The 22,875-nt window shown below is 39.8% G+C and overlaps 1 protein-coding gene across 1 annotated transcript in view; it reads right to left on the reverse strand.

The window, feature by feature from the left end:
* CNTNAP2 (contactin associated protein 2) overlaps positions 1-22,875 on the reverse strand; it is a 2,507,009-nt gene that overhangs the window by 361,906 nt on the left and 2,122,228 nt on the right. Inside the window, exon 14 of the mRNA XM_082257542.1 lies at positions 13,885-14,041. Coding sequence (XP_082113668.1) covers positions 13,885-14,041 — 157 coding nt within the window. The remainder of the gene's footprint in view (positions 1-13,884; positions 14,042-22,875) is intronic.

Genomic DNA, 22,875 nt, shown 5'->3' on the forward strand with positions numbered 1-22,875 from the left:
TGAATAGAGGTAACAGAAAAATCTCAATTGCAAAATTATGGAGCTTGTTAAATTCATTTTTGGGCAGAATAATTATTTATTAGACAGTCTGAGTCTGCTGAGGATAAAGAAAACCAAAGCTAATGGTAACAATCTGGAAGTTTGCATTTAAAATGCCCATTTATGCAAAACTCAACCTTAATTAACCCCCCTAAAGGGCAAATATGTTTCTGCTTTTCAGAAAAGAATGGAAACCCCATGAGACAATAATGTCCAATGATGGATTTCTCTGTTGTTGACAATGAGCTGTCTAAGCTAACCTCAACCTGAGTACCTTATAAAAATTAAAGGGAATGTCTATTGTTTTTGTGTAGATTTTCGTTCTTTGTTGTGTTTAGATATAATAGGAAATAAAATAAAAAAACATGTTTTTTATTGTTACTCAAGTAAGAATAAAATAAATTGCATTTGAATACTTAGTATTTAGAATTGCCATGCAGCAGGTGGCGCTAACGGCTCTTTTCACATTTACCAGGCCATTCACAACTGCTTTGCTGATAAAACTATAAAAACAATTTACAGAGATCTATGACTTAAATTATAGATCCAGCTAAATCAATTTGAGGAGTGATGGTCTTAAAAGATAACAGTTTCTGTTATTCTTCCTACCTTTTACAAACAAATTGTGATGTGCCAAACCTGTGTTATAGATATACCCGGTATAAAATATTTATTTATAAAGTATAAATGTTACATAAATAGTAAAATAGAGCACATCATCTAAGAAAACATGCAACATATAAGATATAACTGACCCAAATTAATTATAGTTTCCCTTTAAGCCTAGTTCCAAGCTTTCTGATGCACCTGAAGAATGTTCCAGACAACTTTACATTAGGAACTGTGAGGTAGTCTGAAATATTGCACCTCCAGTGAAGGAAGAATGGTTCAGGGTACACATAAATTAAAGCTGCCATGAGAGGAATATTGCCTTGCAGGTCTGGAGTCCCCCAGGGGGTATCTATATGGAGTTCGTATACTCTTCCTGTGTTTATGTGGATGACATTTTAAAGATCTTTGGTGTCGGTGACCGAAGTTAATGATACAGTATTCTGTAAAGCTTTGATAAAAATACTAGTGCGATTTATAAATTAGTAATGATTGAATGTAGCCCTTATTGGGGTCTTAAGATTAAAGCTGAACTCTAAGACAGATTTAATTCCAGTCCAAGATATCAGCAGCACACCATGTACTAATAAACAGGCAAGACACTTTATGGTTACCAACAGAAAGCAGCTTGAGGTCACCAAGGGCCTCTTCCTTCAGTATTAGTGACTATCACTGCTGTGGCCTTCAGTGGCCTTAAGCTTTAATCATCAGACTTTCAAATAGGTCTCATTGCTGTATGGAGTGCGCTGGACTTGGATTTCTAGACAGATGTAAAAAACACAAATTTACACATTTCTGTATTCATTAAGGCTATGGTTTCCCCACATCCAATTCACATGACAGGAGAGTCTGCCCGGCTCTCAATGGAGTCGGCTCACACATTCCGTGGCGGCTCAAGTGTGTCTTTGGCTCAGATTCAGGTCCAAATTCAGGCAAAAATTCAGGCCTGATTCGCCCCTGAAACAGAGAACAGGGATGCACCGGACCTCTGCTGTAAGTGTGAACCCAGCCTAACACATCATTCAACTAAAAATCGGTGCACTATCATTTTAAATCAAATTGGGCAAAAATGGCAAAAAATGGTGCAAAAAGGTAAACCTCATATGCAACTGAATGTTGGGCAAGAACATTCATCAAGAAATGTATTCAAACAATAAATATAGAAATAGTCCTCATAAAAGAAAGACCCAGTCTTGCAAACAAATCCCGTGAAATATTTGTCGTAAAGAAATACAGCAATAGCAGTTAGCCCCTGTAAACCGAATTGTGTTCCACAAGTTTGCTACCAGTTCTCTAAAGCTCCTTACTAGATCTTTTGATCTCAGAAAACCAAGATCAGATGCATCTGGCTGATACACAACTATAGAATCTTCCCAAAGTCTTGACTCAGTAGCACTCCACATTAGCCATGCAAAAAGGATACCAGAAACAAAGGAGTACATCTTATAGTGTAGTATCTAAAAAGTAAATTCAAATGCATTTATAAAAGCCCTCACATAAGAAGATGAAAGATTGGCTATACGCAAAGTCAAAACAGCCAGCTGGTGTGCGTGATGACGTCACAGACCAGACTCTGCCTACTGTTTTTTTTTTTTTTTTCAGATGCAAGCAGCATAGTTTCCCAAATTTAATTTGGTATCAACCTCTTGCATTCTCTGTACCACAAAGCTCAAAATGGAAGAAGAAGAAGCAGCACAAGGAGCTAGTTAGTTCCCATGCTGACAAGGAACATTCTAGTGAGAGGAGAAAACAGATTAATTAAGAGATTGACTTATCATTGTGCAGCTTCTCTTTTACTGTCCAATCACGGGCTGGTGGTGAGTTCATAACAGTCAGGGTTTACTGCATGGATGTCCAACCTTTTGGCTTCTCTGGGCCACATTGAGTGTAGAGAAATTTTCTCGGGCCGCATATAAAATATATACTATAGTTAAGGTATATAAGTAATAAAATGCCGTTGCACCCTTCCCACGCCGCCGCGCCCCACCGCACTAATTTAACACAACTAGAGGATGATCAAATGAAATGTAATCAGTATACAGAGGTTTATTTCTTCTGAGAGATAATAAAGGAACACTCTAACCACCACGACCACTTCAGTGTTTTGCACTGCACATGCTCCCCTCCCCCCCTCCCCTCTGAGGCAGCCTCTGCCTACCGTTAGTTGGAAGCTGCTGTGGCCATGCCCCCGACCCGACTCCTTCCTCCCGAGCAAAAATAAAATTGTCAGGGGGCAGTGGGCCACATTGCCTGCGGTTCCGGGCCGCAGGTTGGACATGCCTGGTTTACTGGGTTAAATGACGTTGATCAATATTCCAGCAAAAAGACTGATGACATCTTCTGACAGAAAAGAAGTACTGCAGGGCGTGGCTCTTAAATAAAGTTGAACATTGCAGCAAAAGCTATGTTTGTTTCTAACTTTTAATGGACTACTTTTTTTTTTTTTTTTATTCTTGACTGCCCTAATTTTGAAGCTGTACAATTCACCCAACTAAAGTATTCAACAGACAGATTTCAGATGTGCTTTGCCCTGTGAACATCTGATACAAATTCCGAGATTGCTGACAAGAGGAAATGAAAATAGTGATTACGAAGGACACGTACATGCCAGAACAAAACCCACAAGAATACTATCCTTCTCGGCCCGTAACTACTGAAGCAAAATGCTGACTTCAGGCCACTTTGGTTTAATCAGTAAAATAAGCTTAATGAAACATATGTTGTTCTTTAAAATAACTCATATTTCAGCCTAATGTGTTTTAAACCAAAGTATTTAATGTTACAATGATGATTAAGGCAAAAACACAATCTGTAGTTATTACATTTGCCAGGATAAAAATAATAGCCGGCATAGCAAAGGCTAGAGCAGGGCCAACTTTTAGGTGTTATTTTATTTAAGGATGATTTGCTTACTCATTTGTTCTGCCTCATGTAGGATGATGAAGGAATAAACTGTTGGCATAATAAGTATTGGCTTTTAAAGGTCAGAGGTTTAAATTAAACACTTGTGTGTGCAACTAGACATGCACGTGCAAGCAGCTGCATTTAAGGGTTTTAGTTAGCAAATGACTCAAACATCCATTTTTACAATATTTTAAATGCTTTGCCGTTCATCTCAAATAATTATTTACAGCTTAATGCCTGAGAAATTGTAGGCACATTTGCGTTAATGGCAAAGCAGTAAGGTAATTAACTGAAGTGTTTCATTACGCAGAGCAGGCAGTCATAAAGCACAGGCAAAATACATATACTTGTCAGTTTTGCTCAGCTTGTAAACATAGACATATGTCTGTTGCTATTATTTTTACTCCAATTAGACTATTTTTTATATCATGAGCTCAGCAGAGCAGACGGATGACCTTGCTAAAAAGTAGCTGTTAGCTGAAACTTGCTCAACTGTCAAGATTCACTTGTGGCAAGAACACCCACTTCTTAATTTTAATTCATATGCGGTAAGGCAGATGTTCTCAAGTGTGGCCTCATTTTTCTTAAAGCAGCGCTGATAAAATGTTTATCTCCATAGAAATCCACACGGGATGTTTGACGGATACTTAATTTATAACGGGAACAGAGGCACATATATTTGCCTTATTATTCTCCTTCATAAAATATTTCCCATCTGTAACTGATTTACCAGCTGACAGTCCCAAACAGATGCAAATTTTCAATTTTCTTCTGCGTATATAATAAAGTGGAAGCCAAATATAAACTATTACAATGGGTATAGCAGAAGTTAACATTTAAAAATCTGATGGAGGCTATGTACCATACTGTAGGCTGAAGCAAGTAAAAAAGAAAATGTTAGAAGACCTGATAGCTAAGAAAGATGACTTTATTTGGGTCTTGGTGAACATAATAGATTTCTTTAATGCAGGTATTGATGTTTAGGTACACAAAATAAAAAAAAAACATAAATCCCAAAGAAAGCAATCATTTGATATCCTGTGATAATTCCTATCTCTCTTTTTACATTTCTTTATCCCCATGCCAGTTCTTCCATATATGATGGTAGACTGCATAATACAGACATTTGTGTTCAGCAGAGGGAGCCATGCACTGGTAATTTTCAATGTAAACCTGCCAGCACTAAGAACCAAAGTATTAGCTTGGTGGCTATACAGAAACACACTCATTTACCACTCAGATTGGAAACTTTTTAGACTTCTCCTTCCTGTTTTAAAGAGAAAATGTACCTCTATTGTTTCAGAAACTGTTGTCTTTGCTTGAAGTTTAGACTCACACCCCAAGATTGCGATTTGGCAGAATAACTTATCTTCCTAAACTATTACGAATATGTTTTTTGCTGCCTGTTCTTATTCCTTCGCATATACTTTGGATACACCTACAGAAAATTCTTTGATTTAGCTGGAGTTCTTCCCAACCTTGTATTAGTAAATGTTTTATTTACACGCAAAATATCCAGGGGGTTGTCCATTCCTAATCTCCACACACTACCTAGTGGCCAATATAGCCCATATTTCACATCTCTATGATGTCTGCTGCCTAGCGCTTTGAACCACTTTGGACATTATTGAGGTCCACCCGATCTCATTGTCATCCCTGCCTTGGCTTCCCCCTTTTAGTATGTGCGTCTATATATCTAGAAGTTCTCAAAACATCCTCCCCAATAAACCACGTGTAGCCATGTGGGGAGGGTGTTTTGAGAACTTCTAGATATATGGTGGTTTTCTGTAGAAGTTCAGTTGTTTTGTATGGAGGGAATTAACTTTAGTTTACCGGAAACTAATATAAAACCTGCCAGAAATGTTAACCCACTCTATGCAAAAAGAGGAGTGAGGTCCCAGGATAAAATGACAATAGGTTCTTGATGCGATCCCCATGTTCAGGTGTTTTCAAACTGTAAATGCTATCATACAAAAACCATATGTAGAGTTGGAGATACAATTAACCAAACACACATAATACAATTCTATGTATATGTTGCAAATCAGTTTGCCTTTGGAAAAAGTCCAGGATGCTGTAATTCATTTGCTGATCTGATATACAGTAAAAGCGATGCACACATAAAAGAGCACATTATCAACTTTAGTAATATAAATGTAAATTGGAAATACGGTGAGGTAATGCTTAGCGCACAAAAGCCCTTCAGGGGTATTCAATCATGCAGACCGCGGTTCTGACAGTTGTACTGTGGTGTACAGAACACTTCACTAATAAAAGTCAAATACTGTAATCTTACTGGGGTTTTAAAGTATATGTTAAATATGGCTGCTGCTATTTTCTTATATAATTAAGTTAATATAAGCCATATTCTGATTAGTGTGGAATAATAATTATGGAACTACAGTCAACTTTTGAGTAATCTTGAAAGCTTATGGGTATAAATGAATTACTTTGTTTAAAAGAGATGATTCAGTAAATGTAGACTTAATCTCATGCATATATGTTGGAACGTTAAATGTAATTAAAGCGGAACTCCACCCAAAAGGGGAAGTTCCGCTTTAACCACTTTTGGACCGGGAGGTTTTCCCCCCTTAATGACCAGGCCGTTTTTTGCGATTTTGCATTGCGTAATTTTAACTGACAATTGCGCAGTAGTGCGATGCTGTGCCCAAATACAATTGATCTTTTTTTCGCCCCAAAAATAGATCTTTCTTTTGGTGGTGTTTGATCACCTTTGCCATTTTTGATGACCAGGCCGTTTTTTGCAATTTTGCATTGCGTTATTTTAACTGACAATTGCGCAGTAGTGTGATGCTGTGCCCAAATAAAATTGATGTTCTTTTTTTCCCCCCACAAATAGTTCTTTCTTTTGGTGGTGTTTGATCACCTCTGCGATTATTTTTCTGCTATAAAACATTCCCAAAAAAAAAAATTAAATAAAATTGTTTCATCATTTTAGGCCATTTTGTATTCTGCTACATATTTTTGATAAACAAAAAATCCCAATAAGAATATATTGATTGGTTTGTGCAAATGTTATTGTGTCTGCAAACTAGGGGAAAGATTTGTGTAATTTTTCTTTCTTTATTTTTTTCTACTAGTAATGGCGGCGATCCTGTGTAATAAATATGTGTCCTGGTTTAAAGGGATAAGGTGGCAACCCTACCTGGACTGTCTCCAATTCCAGATACTCTACATCAGGGGTCTTCGAACTATGGCCCTCCAATGTTCAGGAACTATAATTCCCATCATGCCTAGTCATGTCTGTGAATGTCAGAGTTTTACAATGCCTCATGGGATGTGTAGTTCTGCAACAGCGCGGGGGGGGGGGGAGGGGCATAGTTTGAGGATCCCTGCTCTACATCAATGTTTCTCAACTTCAATCCTCAAGTACCCCCAATAGGTCATGTTTTCAGGATTTCCTTCAGATGAAATGGCTGTGGTAATTACCAAGGCACTGAAACTGATCAAATCACCTGTGCAAAATAAGGGAAAGCCTGAAAACATGACCTGTTGGAGGTACTTGAGGACTGGAGTTGAGAAACATTGCTCTATGTGACCCCATGGTTTACTGTGGGTGTAAACTGAATCTGTGAGCTAAGATAACCCAGTATAATTAGATGCTCACAAGCCGGCCATCAAACCGCCTGTCTTTACTGCAGCTGAACAAGCATATATATTGTTAGCTGCAAGTATTGGGACATTTTTTTTCTGGCAAAACAAATCAATCCTGGGGAACTGAAAACTTTTGCCCACCTCTTTTTAATATTTAAGAATATGTAAACCCAACATTTCATATTCCTGATATGGGTCTGCTGTACTATGCACTTGTATGAAAATGTATCCTGTTTTCTTTGCATTGATTCCTTTGTGGGAAATACCCGGTGTTGATGCCAGTCCCTCTGCTTTCCTATCAAAAACTGACCACACTAAGCTGGAAAACAGAGAGTTCTCTAGCTTTGCTGGGAACTCAGCCTGCTTTCTGCCAAAGATCAAACTTATTCTAACACTTACCCTGCCCCCTCACACAGCCATTCACTGGGAACACCAGCATACTGCTGCTTCTCCCCCTCCACCTCTCTGAGCTCCTTATGCAGCTGAGAACATGGGTGAATATGTAATTTTTGTGTGTGTGTGTGTGTGTGTGTATATATATATATATATATATATATATATATATATACACATAGGATCTCACGAAAGTGAGGACACCCCTCACATTTTTGTAAATATTTTATTATATCTTTTCATGTGACAACACTGAAGAAATGACACATTGCTACAATGTAAAGTAGTGAGTGTACAGCTTGTATAACAGTGTAAATTTGCTGTCCCCTCAAAATAACTCAACACACAGCAATTAATGTCTAAACTGCTGGAAACAAAAGTGAGTACACCCCTAAGTTATAATGTCCAAATTGGGCCCAAAGTGTCAATATTTTGTGTGGCCACCATTATTTTACAGCACTGCCTTAACCCTCTTGGGAATGAAGTTTACCAGACCTTCACAGGTTGCCACTGGAGTCTTCTTCCCCTCCTCCGTGACGACATCACGGAGCTGATGGATGTAAGAGACCTTGCGCTCCTCCACCTTCCGTTTAAGGATGCACCACGGATGCTCAATAGGGTTTAGGTCTGGAGACATGCATTGGCTAGTTCATCCCCTTTACCCTCAGCTTTTTTAGCAAGGCAGTGGCCATTTGGAGGTGTGTTTGGGGTCATTATCATGTTGGAATACTGCCTTGCGACACAGTCTCCAAAGAGAGGGGATCATGCTCTTCTTCAGTATAAAACCGGACATATTGGCATTCATGGTTCCCTCAATGAACTGTAGCTCCCCAGTATCGGCAGCACTAATGCAGCCCCAGACCATGACATTGTACTCCTCACCTGTTTGCTGTGACACACGCTTGACATCATCTGAACCAAATAAGTTTATCTTGGTCTCACTAGACCACAGGACATGGTTCCAGTAATGCATGTCCTTAGTCTGCTTGTCTTCAGCAAACTGTTTGCAAGCTTTCTTGTGCGTCATCTTTAGAAGAGGCTTCCTTCTGGGACAACAGCCATGCAGACCAATTTGATACAGTGTGTGGCGTATGGTCTGAGCACTGACAGGCTGACCCCCCCACCCCTTCAACCTCTGCAGCATGTTGATGGGGACAAGGGCCTCCTTCCGACAATCCTGGGCTGTGGTTGTCGGGGTTTGTGGCTTATAGGAATCAGGGGGGCCCCCAGATTCGGCCCCCCCATGTGAATGGGTATCTGGTACATCCTACCACTACCCATTCACCAAAAAAAGTAAGTAACACAGGAAACAGTTTTTGACAAGTCCTTTAATAAAAAATAAGAATTAAAAAAATTGTGTCCCTCGATGTAAATCACGATGCCCGCCGGACTCGAAAAACAGAAAAAATAAAAACCGCTTCCAGCTTTTGGAAGACTTCCTGCCGTCTACTCGATCTGCGTTTTGGCGGCTCTTATATAGGCAAGGGGCAGGGCCACCCAGCTATGTCATCCAATGGCACCGCCCCCTTCTTATGTCGCGTGACGTCACACAATGTCAGAAGAGGCAGTGCCACAACCACAGCCCAGGGTTGTCGGGAAGAGGCCCTTGTCCCAAACAACATGGGGACAAGGTGTTTTGGGGGGCAAGCAGCCTGGTAAAGTTCAGGAGGGGAGGGCGCTCACTCACCTCTCCCTTTCTTGGCTTTCCAGGCTGCATGCTTAGATAAGGGTCTGATATGGATTTGGGGGGGGCCCACACATTTTTTTTTTTAATTTACATTTTGGCATGGAGTTCCCCTTTAAATGTGTTCCAGACCCCAAAGGGCCTGGTATGGATTTTGGGGGGGACCCCACGCTTTTTTTTTTTTTTTTACATTTTCTTTTTACATACACGCTCTGGTCCCATTGTGTACCAAAAGTGGGGTATGCCTGTACACTACACTGACTGCATTAACCTAACTGAACACACTATCCACTAACTACCGGCCTAATCTCCATTATCACACACTATCCACTAACAAATACTGGTCCTGGAGCTGTGGCATCAAGAACAATCTCTGCAACTCATTGGTTTTCTTAGTAAGTAAGTCATTGTCTTTTCAGTATGCTAACACAGACTTATTGGTTTGCCTAGTAAGGTTCCCCAGTACACTTACATGGACTTATTGGTACTCCTGAATCACTCTGAGGCTTCCTCAACACAGTCCCCAGTACTAGGATCAGTATTCACTTTACATAATAGTGGAAACTGAATGAACGCTGGATATTCCAGCCAAGCTCACAAAACCACAGTATCAATCGTGTTCCACTGCAGGGAACCTCTGCCTCCTAATGAGAAGCCCACACGACTGACACCCTGCACCTTACATGACTCCTTTTTACTTCTCCCTTCTCCCATGGAAGACTCCTACCTAATTAGGGAGCAGCCCTCTCCCTGGAAAAGGTGTCCATATGTGACCCTCACATATCACAGCTGCCTCCTCTCTGTTTTTCCATTTGGGGGTCCTTTCTGATGCAGCATGTGAGATTAATTTATCATGTCTTGAACTAGCATCCCCAAGATGGTCATTCAGAGCCCATTAAAAAGAACAAGCCAGTCTACAGCAGGGTTTTCTCTAATGCCTAAAATATGGCAGATATCATGTGACCATTCCATTATTCTGTGTATCGAGCGATGACTGAGGGACAGTCTTTCTTGGTGTCTCCCGGCGATGCCCTTTGGGAAGACAGGTTGCAGTGAAAGATACAACACCCAATCCCCCCACCCCCAAACATCTCCTACATGTGGGCTGTACTTGCTTTTACTAAGATGGGATCAATGTTGCAAGCGGTGTAGCTATCAACACGGTTACTGCTGATTCACAAGTCTGTAACTATTCAGTTAACATTTGGCCAAACCTAGCCCTGCTCTCAGCTTTCTATATTGGTAACACTAGCTCTGTTTCTAAAATTCTCACACTATGAGCTGCAATGTCTTGAAAAGGGAGCATGTAAGTAACAGGGAGGATTGTGCTCAGCCAGGGAATGTAAAGAATGTTTTTATCCTTACTTTATGAGGCATCTGGATTACATCGTAACTGAATTTGGCACTTAGTTAGACTGTCATACAGGGGCCTTTAGTTGCATTTTAACTCTATAGCGCTCATTCACATGTTTGTCAATATCTTGTGTTTGCGCATAATTTATTCAGCATTTTTAAAGTCTCATAACTGCTTTTCAATGCCTGTCATTAATATTACAATGGCATCACACAGTGCTGTTCACACAGGAGCAGTAGCATTGTGCTCTGTTGTGTCATGGTTAAAAATTAAGTAGTATGTTGCTTTCGCAAGGCAACAACGCTTGTCTGCTGTCTCGATTGATTTTAATGGTAATGCTCTAAAACCTCATCTTAATAGCACCTAGAACATTTATGGTCTGTTTACACTTGTGTTGACTTCAACACACATTAAAGTGCCTACCGTTTCAACATTCTTTGGTGATGCTTTAATGAAGCTTCAGTGCGTGTGTTGATATCTCATACCTGCAATACCTCCAAAACAAAGCAAAGCTAAAGCTGAATATAAGCCTCTCAAAAGCTGCAGGTGCTGTAAGCAAGCTTTGTCATAGACTTCTATGGAGGCTTTGAAGATGCTTTGAAGCACCATGAAAGCAACAAGGGGTATAATTTGTGAAGCAAAGTGAAGCAAACTAAACACAATGTGTGAATAGGACTGTAGCCTAACCAATTTATTTACTGACAGGGGCTTTGATTGTCATTCAGAGTGCTTTAAAAAGTGTGTCCAATGCCACATTTTGAAGCAAGTGTAAACAAGCCCTTAGTGAAGCATTTACAAACTGTAAGGGTTTGTTTACACTTTATTCAACATTTGGCATTGGACACCCAAAAAAGCATCACTGAAGCATCAAAAAGCATGTTGAAGCGGTAGGCGCTTTAATGTGTGTTGAAGTCAAAGCAAGTATAAAACTCCAGCTGACCTCCCCATTTTGTTATTATTTTTTTTTTACCCCACTTACCTAAAGGTGGTATCTACACATTTCAGATACTTACCCATCCAGTGGATCCAGCGTTGTCCATTTGAAATCCTCTCATGCCCGGCCACAGCTCTGTCCCGTACTGCCATGTTTTCCCTGACGTCATCGAGAGGCCCGCCGACTCTTTCGGGTTCAGTTGGCGGGCCTCTAGATGATGCTCCTCCTTTACTTGAATTAAAGGCTATGCCTCCTAGGATAAGTGACATACTTGTCTCAGGAGGCACAGCGAAGAGTGTGCCTAAGGCGAATGATGTGCATGGGGAGGTGTGGCAGAATTTAAAAAAAGAGGTAACAAAAGAAAAAAGTAATGTCCTATTTCTGCAGAGGAAGGGAGGAGGGGTGGAGAGGAGGAATCATCCTTGGGAGGCTAAAGCTCCACTTTAACTAGGCATTGGGGGGACAGGCAGCAAGGATCCTGTGTCCCAGAATGCAGTGGGAAAATTTAGAGAGCTAGGACAGAGCAGCTCCAGCCACCTTTTGTTTGTACAGAGCACCCGTGTGGCAACACCATTTGCTTCTATGTGCAGGCAAAATCATCAACCAGCCAGCAATACTGACAGAGCCAGGCAGGAGCAGAGGCATTGAGCATTTCCAGTGGCAAAGCTTTCTGTTTCAGCAAAGTTGAGCTGGACCAAGCCAAGTGTCAAAGAGATCAAAGCATACAAATCCATCTTGCAGAGAAATCACAAAAATGTCTGCTATCAAATTCCAACCTAACCATGCCTAAAAGTAAAGCATTTACTCAACATCATTTCCCCTTTAAGAAACTTCACACTAGAAAAGCAACACTTCCATGTGAATTTATCAAACATTCTTGAAGCATTTTCAATGCTTCATAAACACAATGAAAACACATCATGAATGCTATAGGAGCGTTAATGAGCATTTCTTCATAATCAGCACATGTGTGACTAAGCCATAAAGGTTTTTAGTAAAGGAATTCATGAATTACAGCAGATATACATAACTTGTACCAGATTGTCAAGACTTATTGGCAAAGTGTTCTATAAATACTGCTATTTTGTGAAAAGCTGCCTCCATCTATTTACAACTGTGATATAGGGAGGAAAGGAAATTGAATTTTATGTTTTCATGGTGAAACATGTTTCTTTTTTAAAAATAGAGCTTTCTCAGTAAGGTTTCTCTAGTGAAGTTTATCAAAATTGTTTCTGCTTTCCAGGCCATATACATGCTACTGCATTCCTTAAATATCTTGTGGTTATAAACTGTACTTATCAAATTTGATGTGAAAAAATATTGCACTGTTCATTTGTGGTTGTCTATTGTGCCATTACAAACTCCAGTACTTCTTAGTGGCAAACGCCACACAGTAGCCAGAAAACTAAGGGCTGACTTTATTTGATAGTTGTAGCACCCTCCTAGGTAGGTGCTAGTATAGGTGTATATAATTTTTTGGTTTCTCTGCTTAACAGGGAGACTGCCAGGTAAATCTAGGCACTGTCTGCTTAACAGAGAGCTATGATCGTTAGATAGGACCTGCCAAGTGTGCACTAATGCTGCTCATCCTGGCTTGATGTTTCACACTGATCCAATAGTGATAGAGTGTATTGGACAGTGGGAGGAAACCATGCAGATGAGGGCAGGAGATATTTGTACAGCCCTGACCAATAGGCATGGGAGGTGCCCTGGCGCATGCTGGGTTACTGTACCTTTACCTGAGGTGCATATGGGGCTCCTGGTCTTTGGCTGCAGAGTGGGGTTCAGGTGGGGAGGGGACTGTCACCTCTCCCCAGCACAGGCTGCCATGCGGCCTCAGGTGGTTGACCTGAGGGCCAGAAACAGAGATGCTCGTCTGGTATCATGGAGGAAGGTGACCCGCGGACAGGGCCTTGTGAGTACAGACTTCCCACAGGGATCCTAGAGACTGTTGCTGTTAAAATCCCCCTCTTGATGCTAGAAAGTAAGCTAAAGGGGACACTGGCTATTGATCTAAAGATACAGAGTTCACTGAGTCAGCTGCTAACACAAGCACATGACTTATTCTTCTCATGCAAGTGCTGTATGGTTCAGCAGAAGATCTGCTGTTCAGTTCCACTAAGTGAGGTCAAGTGAGAGTTTGGAGTATCCCACCAATCTCTTCTCTTATCCAAGTTCTCTAAATAAAACACCAAAAAAAAAATCCCCTAGACTAGTCATTGGAGACGACGAGCGAAAGTGTGTGTGTGTGTGCACACCATAATCAGCATAATCAGAGGGAGACTAAAGATAGATCCATTCTCAGCAGCCCCTACGGGGGTAGTGCTATACAGTTAATATGATTTAACTCACCATTGCCTCTGGTCAGCATCACAATTACAGAAGAATTTACTGTCAGTGCAGTTCCTATCAATTCCACATGAACACTTCTGAATTCCAGGTCCAGAATCTCCCCAGTAGTAATGCTTTTCATTGCCTTTGCCAACCCACCATGTATAAGGATTTCCTTCTGAAATACAGACAAAGATAGGATACAAGATTAGCATGCGTAATGCAAGTACATCGTTAAGGCTCAATTACAATATTTTTTTCAAATTTTTTCGACAGTGAAAAATTTATATAACCTGTGGATGTTTTTTTTTGGCAGTCTAAGCACCTGGATAGCTTGTGCAAGTAATACAAACAGCTCCAGTGACATTTAATGATGGTGATGTTTACGGTGAATGTTAGCTCAGCTTGCACAATTTATTAACAGCGGGTGGAGGATCTGGGTATGATATATGCTTGTTAGGCTCACACAGGGCTTTTTTTCTCAGAGAATAGGTGCAGGAACTCCACCTTTCTGAGTCACCTCTTTTCTCCGCCCCTACCCACCTCTGATCGCTGTTCCTTGGTTTCACCCTCTACCCACCTCCCATTAGTGCCCTTTTAGAGAATACAGAACCAAGTGTAATTTGTATGTCATTTGTTAATGATAACAAGAAAAGCAGTAAAATAGATCTCCTGCAGCCAGTAACAATAGAGCCCCATCCATCAACAATAGATCCCCCCAACAATAATGAACCACCCAAAATAAAATCTACCAGCAGCAACTATAGACCCTGACAGCAATGACAGATCTCCCCACAGTCGACATCAAAAGACTCTTCAACAGCCAGCAACAATAGACCCCCTCCCTCAACAGTAGATCTTACCTATGAATAACTGACACCCCAGCAGTCTAAGACCCATCCTCAGCAACAATAGATTTTTCACCAGTTATTATTTTTTATTTTTACACAATTTGTTTTTTTGATCATTTTTATTCCTATTACAAGGAATGTAACCATCCCTTGTAATAGAAATGAGCATGACAGGACCTCTTTATTGTGAGATCTGGGGTCAAAAAGACCCCAGACCTCACAACTACACTAAAAAAGAAAAAAAAAATTGCTGGAAACAAATTGGCTCTTTAAAGCGGTTGCTAGGAGACAATGTTTGATGTTACTCCGGTCCTCCAAGACCATAGAGTGGACTGGGGGCCATCTTGCCCTCATTCGAATTACAGTCTGTGAGGAGAGAGAATTGGATTGTTTTCCCCGCTGCGGGTCCGGTAAGCAGGGAAAACGACCGGGACGCGAAGGGGGGGGGGGGGAGCACCTCTTCTACCGCACCGTAAGGGTGGGACCACCCTTATCTTAAAGAGGACCGCCAGGCATTTTGAAAAATACTATCTGCTGCCATAACCCCGGTATTTAGCGTCAAAGTACCAACGTAAATCGATGGCGGGCGGTCGGTAAGTGGTTAAGGAAGGAAGATATTCCGCAACCTGGTAGTGGAAGAGCCAAAACTTCTATACCACACGGTAGCAATGTATACAGAGCATTACTAGGATGTGAAGTGTCTTCCAATATAATAATCATTCTCCAAAGACACCTCCCCTCCTCCAGTTCATCAATACTTGGCAGATTATCTCCTGCAATATTCTTCTGTGCATTTTATGTTACCCTCTGCAGGGCATTTCTGTCATAGATTGTGCATGATCCTTGCAACAAAGGAATGTGATACATTAGCACACTTTCAATGGCAGCTTTATAGGAGCTAAATGGGCCCGCTCTGAAAAGCCTACCCTCCATAGCTTTTTCAAAAAGTACAATCTCTGGTGAGCCTTGCTTACCAGGCAGGATATTTGCCCTGTCTATAATAGATCCTCCTAAATTATTGTTCCCAGAAAGTGGAATTCCTCTGGCCTCTCAACCTCAATCACCACTGGCTCATACCTACCTCCTGTACTTTCCTAAAATCAATAATAATCTCCTTTGTCTTTGCTACATGTAACTGTAAGTTGCTCTCTTTGCACCATCCGACTAGATTTTCTATATCCTGGTGATATGAAGACTCGTCCCTGTCCCTTATTTTCCCCAATAAAGTGGTGTCATCTGCAAATTTTAACACAGAGTCCATCTCGGAGTGAGAAACACAATAATAAGTGTATAAAGTAAACAGAAAGGGGCTTAGCACACACCCCTGTGGCACCCCTGTACTAAAGGACAGCATTGATGAGTAACAATTACTAACTTTTACCCTCTGCTGCCTATAAGCCAGGAAATCCAAAATCCAGTTACAAAGCATTGGGTTCAATCCCAAAACGTTCAGCTCAGCAACACGTTTGATTGGCAAAATCATATTAAATGCTGAACTAAAATCAATAAAGCACATGCAGGCATAACTATTCTTATTTTACAAATGAGACATAAAAGAATGCAAGGCCAATGTAATGGCGTCCTCTGTAGATCTATTTCCCCTAAAAGCAAACTGGTAGCTCTCTATCTCTGGGGTTCATGCTGTTTAATATGATGTAAGATTAATTTCTCAAAGCACTACCCAATCAATATTTATATTAAATAAGAAAATAGCACACATGCAAAAGAAATGACTACCAAATATGGAGACATTCCATAAATAAAAATGGGGATTTAGTCCCACCATATGGCCATATCGTGCTCAAGCCCACCACTGCGTCAAAGTACCCCATTATCAGTGGGTCCTACACTATCCATAAAAAAGGGGTGAATCCAGCCTCTCTTACCCTTGGAGACAACACTCCTTGCTGGGAAAGATGTGCTAATGCACTACAGGGGACTCCTCCTATATCTACTTGATAGTGGACACCAATAGAGTACAGGTGTGTGTGGGGGATGGGATGCTCAACCTCAGAAGTCTGGTCAGACCGAATACATAATAAACAAGCAAAAAATTGGGGGAGCAAACCCTGAACATGTATATCTAAAGCCAGTGCAGCTATGGACCAAGCAACATGTATATTAAATAAGAATAGCGCACACATGTGCATGTGTGCGCTATTCTTATTTAATATACATGTTGCTTGGTCCATAGCTGCACTGGCTTTAGATATAAAATGTTCAGAGTTTGCTCCCCCAATTTTTTGCTTGTTTACTACCCAATCAATGTAAGGAAAATAAGAAAAAAAAAAAAAAAAAACGTTGCTTGCACATGATTGGATGTTGTAAGTTAGTGGAGCTTTGCTTCATTCAGTGCGCTAAGAGAAAGTTCCCTTTCAAAGTGAACAGCTTAGGCCCCTTTCACACAGGTGGTGCGCCCGACCGACTCCGTTTTGCAGGCGGATGACAGCTCCGCCTCCACTTACTGTGCAGAGATGGAGCTGTCAGATCCTCACTCTACTCTATGGGAGATCAGATGAAAACGGACTGCCTGTCTTTTTCCATCCGATCTTATCTGATCCGTTCCTCCAGACGGATTGAAAATAGGGTTTCCAGCCGTCCGGATTTAACAAACAGGATTGGATCAGATAGCAGCGGGTGTCAGCGGAGATGTCTGCTGTTCCATAGGGCTGCATGGAGCATCCCATCAGTTCCACCTGAAAAACTGACAGGAGGACCGGATCGGAAAGCCTTTGTGAAAGGGGCCTTAGAAAATCAACCCCAGTATGTATGGAGCAGAGGTAAATAAAACCTTCAATGAAGTGAAATCCTTACAGTGGGTGCAACTGTTTTTTAATTAAAATGGTCAAAAATCAACTACTGTATGTTTTAATCTAATTTAAGTAAGAATACATTGTTGCCTTTGATACAATTCTTTGCAAAGATGCACATGGGCACACTTTGCTTAGACAAACATTTAAGGATGTATCAAAAATTGTGGACAGTGTGCGTAAGACCAGCCAATTACCTATGTTTATTTTTTTGGCTATTACTAGCTATCTCACAGTTAATTGCTGGCTGATTAGTTGTATAGAATTCCCATACATTTTATAAGCCAATTAATATTGATGTGTTCTCATTTATGTTCTTATCCACTGAGCAGCCCACAATGGTATGACTGTCCAACTTGATTGGTCTTTGCCTCCAGCATATTGGAGTTAGAAGGTGAGCCAGCTTTAATACTGGAGTTTTCTGTCAAGGTTTTGAGAATCAGGCAGATGGTTTAGAAGAGTTGAATAAAAGATGGTGACAGTTTCAGTCATTTATTTGGCAGAATGAAATCAGTTTTGTTACATCATATTAACTTTTGTTCCAGTTACTCGTTATTTAAATTTTAACAGTTTACTAAGAAAATAATAATAATAAAAAAAGCTTTATTAAACAGGTTATTTTAAACTCTTGGTGTAAAAAGTGTATTCTTTGTCAAATTATTCTCTTAGTGCCTAGAAAATGAATACCCTTCAAGAAAACCTTTGTTAAAAAGGTGACAGTGTAATCGGCTTTGTCTATTCAGCTCAGAAAAGAAAGTGAAATGTGCAAAAACTCAAATTTGTTTCTGGTATGGAGCTCCAGGCCCTGTTCATGCCAGCCTGTGATGCATCGGAAGACATCTTCCTGGCCAGCCACTAATGCGATGTTGTACCTCTGTGTATGTGTAAGAATCTCAAGACTTAAAGTGTAGGGAAAGGCAAAACGTGTTTTTTTTTTTTTTTGTTAGGGAAAGAATGTGGAAGAGTCAGGATTTTATGATCACTTGTGTCTCTACTAGGGAGATTCACCCTCATGTTTGAGTTATCAGAGGAGCAGAAATAGAAGGAAAATACTCCAATTGGTGACAACTGTCTTCCTGCTTCCTGCTCTGTCTCTATGACAGGAAGTACGTTTTTCCTAAAGGGACACAAACAGCAAAAAAAAAAAAAAAAAAACAATTCCATACTCTAAGGCAAGCCAAAGATTATGCGATTTTCTTTCTTCCAACTTGAATGTAAAAAGTAAATAAAGACACAACATGAGTTTTGAACAATTCCTTTTTTAAAAAAAAATGTTCCCCGGTGTAGATCCTTCGTCAGTCATGATGTCTGACGCACCACCAGACCTGAAAAAAGAAAAGCGCATGTGCAGGTCAATGAATGCAGACAGCCCAGCGCGGGGGGTAAGCGCAAATGTGCACCCCCATTGGAAGTGGCTTTCTATGGTGGCACACAGTGAAGAGGAGGAGTTACGAGTGGCAATAGAGGGCCCTAAAAGAGAAGGATCAGGGCTGCTCTGTGCAATACCATTGCACGGAGCAAGTAAATATGAACCTGTCTATTTTTTTAATAATATTAATAATACAAAATGAGCCTTTACAACCCCTTTAAGTTGAACTACAGGTACAACAATTTCAGTCATATATGTTCCTAAATAGCCAAAAGGGACTTACATCCACGTTTTCTGCCCCAAATGCCTTTGCAAACCAGATATTATCTTATAGAAAAAAAAAAAGCAGTGACATCATCACTGTGTTCTATACAGCGTGTGCAGAGAGCAGAGTTGTGGGTTAAACCCAAAGGGTCTTCCCCTTACAGGCTGCCTGCAGAAAGATACAGGGAGAAGGATACAAGACAAGTCACCTGTGCCATAGAGAGTAGTACTGACTGGTCTTTTTTTACAGGAAACTTTGCAAAAAGGCAAAGCGGAGGAGTTATTTTTGCTGGATTACTGCACAGATCCTGAAGAAATACACAAAGGATGCTAAGATTTAAGTAAGAATATAAATGTCTCTGTTTAGACAATATCAGTCTGGATTCCAGCCTTGCTCCAGGCAAATAGAAAAATACACAGTTGAAGTAATATATGTTAACTTTTTAACCTGCCAAATAACATATTTAGTTTATCCAGACTTGCAGTTAACACACATATTCCATACTGCACAAGCTGGGAAATTAATGTTTTAGTCCCATGTTTAAAGCTTGCTGGGTCACCTGCCTGCTAATTGATTAGAGGTGATGATTCAGATCCATTTATTCAGGCTTGACCAATGAGCAATAACAGTGGAATCTAAAAAGATTCCTTGGTTGGCTACGTAGTGTTGCAAAGGTGTGAAAATCACAAGACTGACTCAACAGAATAACCCTAAGGCACTAAAGGGGATGGGGGGGGGGCATTTGCTTTAACTGGAGCACGCACAATCCGGTGCAGCTCTGCATAGAAACCAATCAGCTTCCATGTTTTATTGTCAATGCTTAATTAAACAAGCTGAAGTTAGAAGCTGATTGGCCTTCATGCACAGCTGCTCCAGAGTGCTCCCGTTTTAGTAAATGTCTCCATTTACATATGTTTAACACATTGGTGGCCAGGGTAGGTTCAATTAAAGTAGACCTATTCACTCCCATTAAAAAATGTGTGCTGCAGCACTGGAATACAAGTGTATTTGCAATTAGAGTTTTCACTTAGTCCCTTTGCAAGGTCACACAATTACTGGTTGAGCCTGCCATTAAGGTCTACCCTATACATCTTCTGGTCCTGTGGTGGCATAGATGCTACACTGCCCCTGAATTCAGAGCATAATTGCCATTCTCAATTAGGCTGTGCCTTCCTGAACTGCAGGGGGTTAAAACAAAATGTTGCAGAGGGGTGTCTCTCATTATTGTCCCTGTTGACTCACAAGCCTGTAGCCTGGCCACACCTGCCTCTGTTATTGAAATTCTCCCAACGGGTCCTGCAGTGTCTGGGAAGGAAATCATGTGAGACGCAAATGAAGGAGGATTTGGCTCAGTCAGGGAGGGTAAAATAAATGTTTTTGCTTGCTTTATGAGATTTGTGTAATATATATTAACTTGATTTGGTATTTTTTTAGACCAGGGGTTTTCAAAGTATGGCCCCCCAGTTGTTCAGGAACTACAATTCACATCATGCCTAGTCATGTCTGTTAATGTCAGAGTTTTACAATGCCTCATGGGTTGTGTAGTTCCACAACAGTTGGAAGGCCGTAGTTTGAGGATCCCTGGTTTAGACCATCATACAAGTTTATTTCTACTTCAAAGTCAGTGATTAGTAAATTTAAACAGTAATGTTATGAATATATAAAATTATATATTGCTTATTCTCTTTAACAAGACACGGCTTAATCTATAACCTTGGATGACAATTATTACAGGATTTAAAAAAAAAAGGAAAATCACATTAGCAATACTTCTGAGATACAAGTGATTCACAGGGTATATATTGCTTCTATACAAATTAAAAGGATCGCTAAATGTTATTTTACTTCTCTCTAATGAAGCTTCATTAGTTACACCTATTGTTTCCTTTGAAAAAGTTCTCCAAAGCACCCATTGATCCACAGGCATAAAAATGAAGATAAATGACTAAACACCATTCTGCCAATCAATAAATTCTTGAACTGAATTACAGTTTTGCACAGAATGATCTATCTTAGCTGTATATTTAGAGTAAACACAAAGAAAAACACACGCCAATGCCATAACTTCAATGAATTATCCTGCATTACCCAGTGCTGTACCCTGACAAAAGAAAACAGTTCATTTTTTTAATAGACAGTAAAATCATTTCTACCTAGGAAAGAAATGATGTACACATATTACTGTAACCTGACCAGTACTTTTGTATTCATTGATTTCTGCTGGTTGCGGTCATTAGAGTTGCATCTCAGCATACCGGAGTCTGACACTTATTATAGAGTGGAATGAGTATGCTCTACCCACAGTAAATTAGCTTTATCCCACACATAACGTATGTTGTACATACAGTACATCATAAACGGGAAGGTTTAGGCAATCCAACAAGAAAAAATGACAAACATATGAATTCAAGATGCTAACTGCTTAAAGTATAATTAAACCCAAGAATTTTTATTTTTTTTTTATATAGTAGGTTGCCCATAAATGTGGTGGTGTCATTAGTGTTCCTTATTCAGGTTAAGAACATTTTAGCAAGTACAGAAAATGGCTAGTTATTAAAGGTGAAGGCACCTGGTTTTAATGTTTTGGCCCTTTGTATGGAGCAAATACCTGCTGCCATTTTTTTTATTTTAATGGTGTTGTGCCACTTAAATTGCAAATATTAAGCGAATGAAAAAATAGGCGCTGGTAATGATGTGGGTTTATGGCATACGTGTACTGATGGTCAGTGATAATATTCAAAGCGAATAAGGATATTATATATATATATATATATATATATATATATATATATATATATATATATATCTATATATATATAATGTCCTTACCAATAAATTATATTAATATATAAATAGAAGGTGGACCTTAAAATCAATTATAATACCTTAATGTAGAAACTTAATAATAATATCAACCTATTAAAAAGTGGATATATATATATATATATATATATATATATATATATATATGTATGTATATATATTATATATATATATATATATATATATATATATATATATATATATATATATATATATTTCCACTTTTTAATAGGTTGATATTATTATTAAGGTTCTACATTAAGGTATTATAATTGATTTTAAGGTCCACCTTCTATTTATATATTAATATAATTTATTGGTAAGGACGAAAAAAATGGCTGTTGATTTTGCCAGAAATGCACTGCTATTTTCACCTCTTTTGAGACTGGGAGCAAAAAAAGCTTATTGCAGATGCCAAATATAAAGACTGACAAGCTGCAATATATTATAATTTTGTTCTTGGGTTTAGCTAAGCCTTAAGCCGTTTTTTTGAAAGTGAGATGAGTTACTGTATGAGTAACACAGAGATATTGATAAAAAAAAGTTTTAGCCTCTACATTGAGCGGCTACCTTCAGCGCTTGCCTGAATGAATATTGACAAAAGTTAGGTCAAAGGCAGGAGCAGCCTAGTGTGTACCCACATCCCTAAACTTATCACAGAAAAAGCGAAAAACTCTCTAATGGGACTTTGAAGGGCATTACACAAAGAACCATGGTAGTAATAATAAGGTATACATTCATTGATACGTACAGAAATAGTAGAAAAACATCAAATTTTACAATAAAAACACTGCGACTTATACAAAAGAGGGACCATGTTGGGACAGTGCAAGAATAAGGTGCAGGTGCTACAAGTGTTCGGCCGCAGGCCGGTATTTGTGGGAGGAGCTAGCG

The sequence above is a fragment of the Pelophylax lessonae genome (assembly GCF_965119305.1).
Source record: "Pelophylax lessonae genome assembly, chromosome: 5".
Classification (NCBI taxonomy): Eukaryota; Metazoa; Chordata; class Amphibia; order Anura; family Ranidae; genus Pelophylax; species Pelophylax lessonae.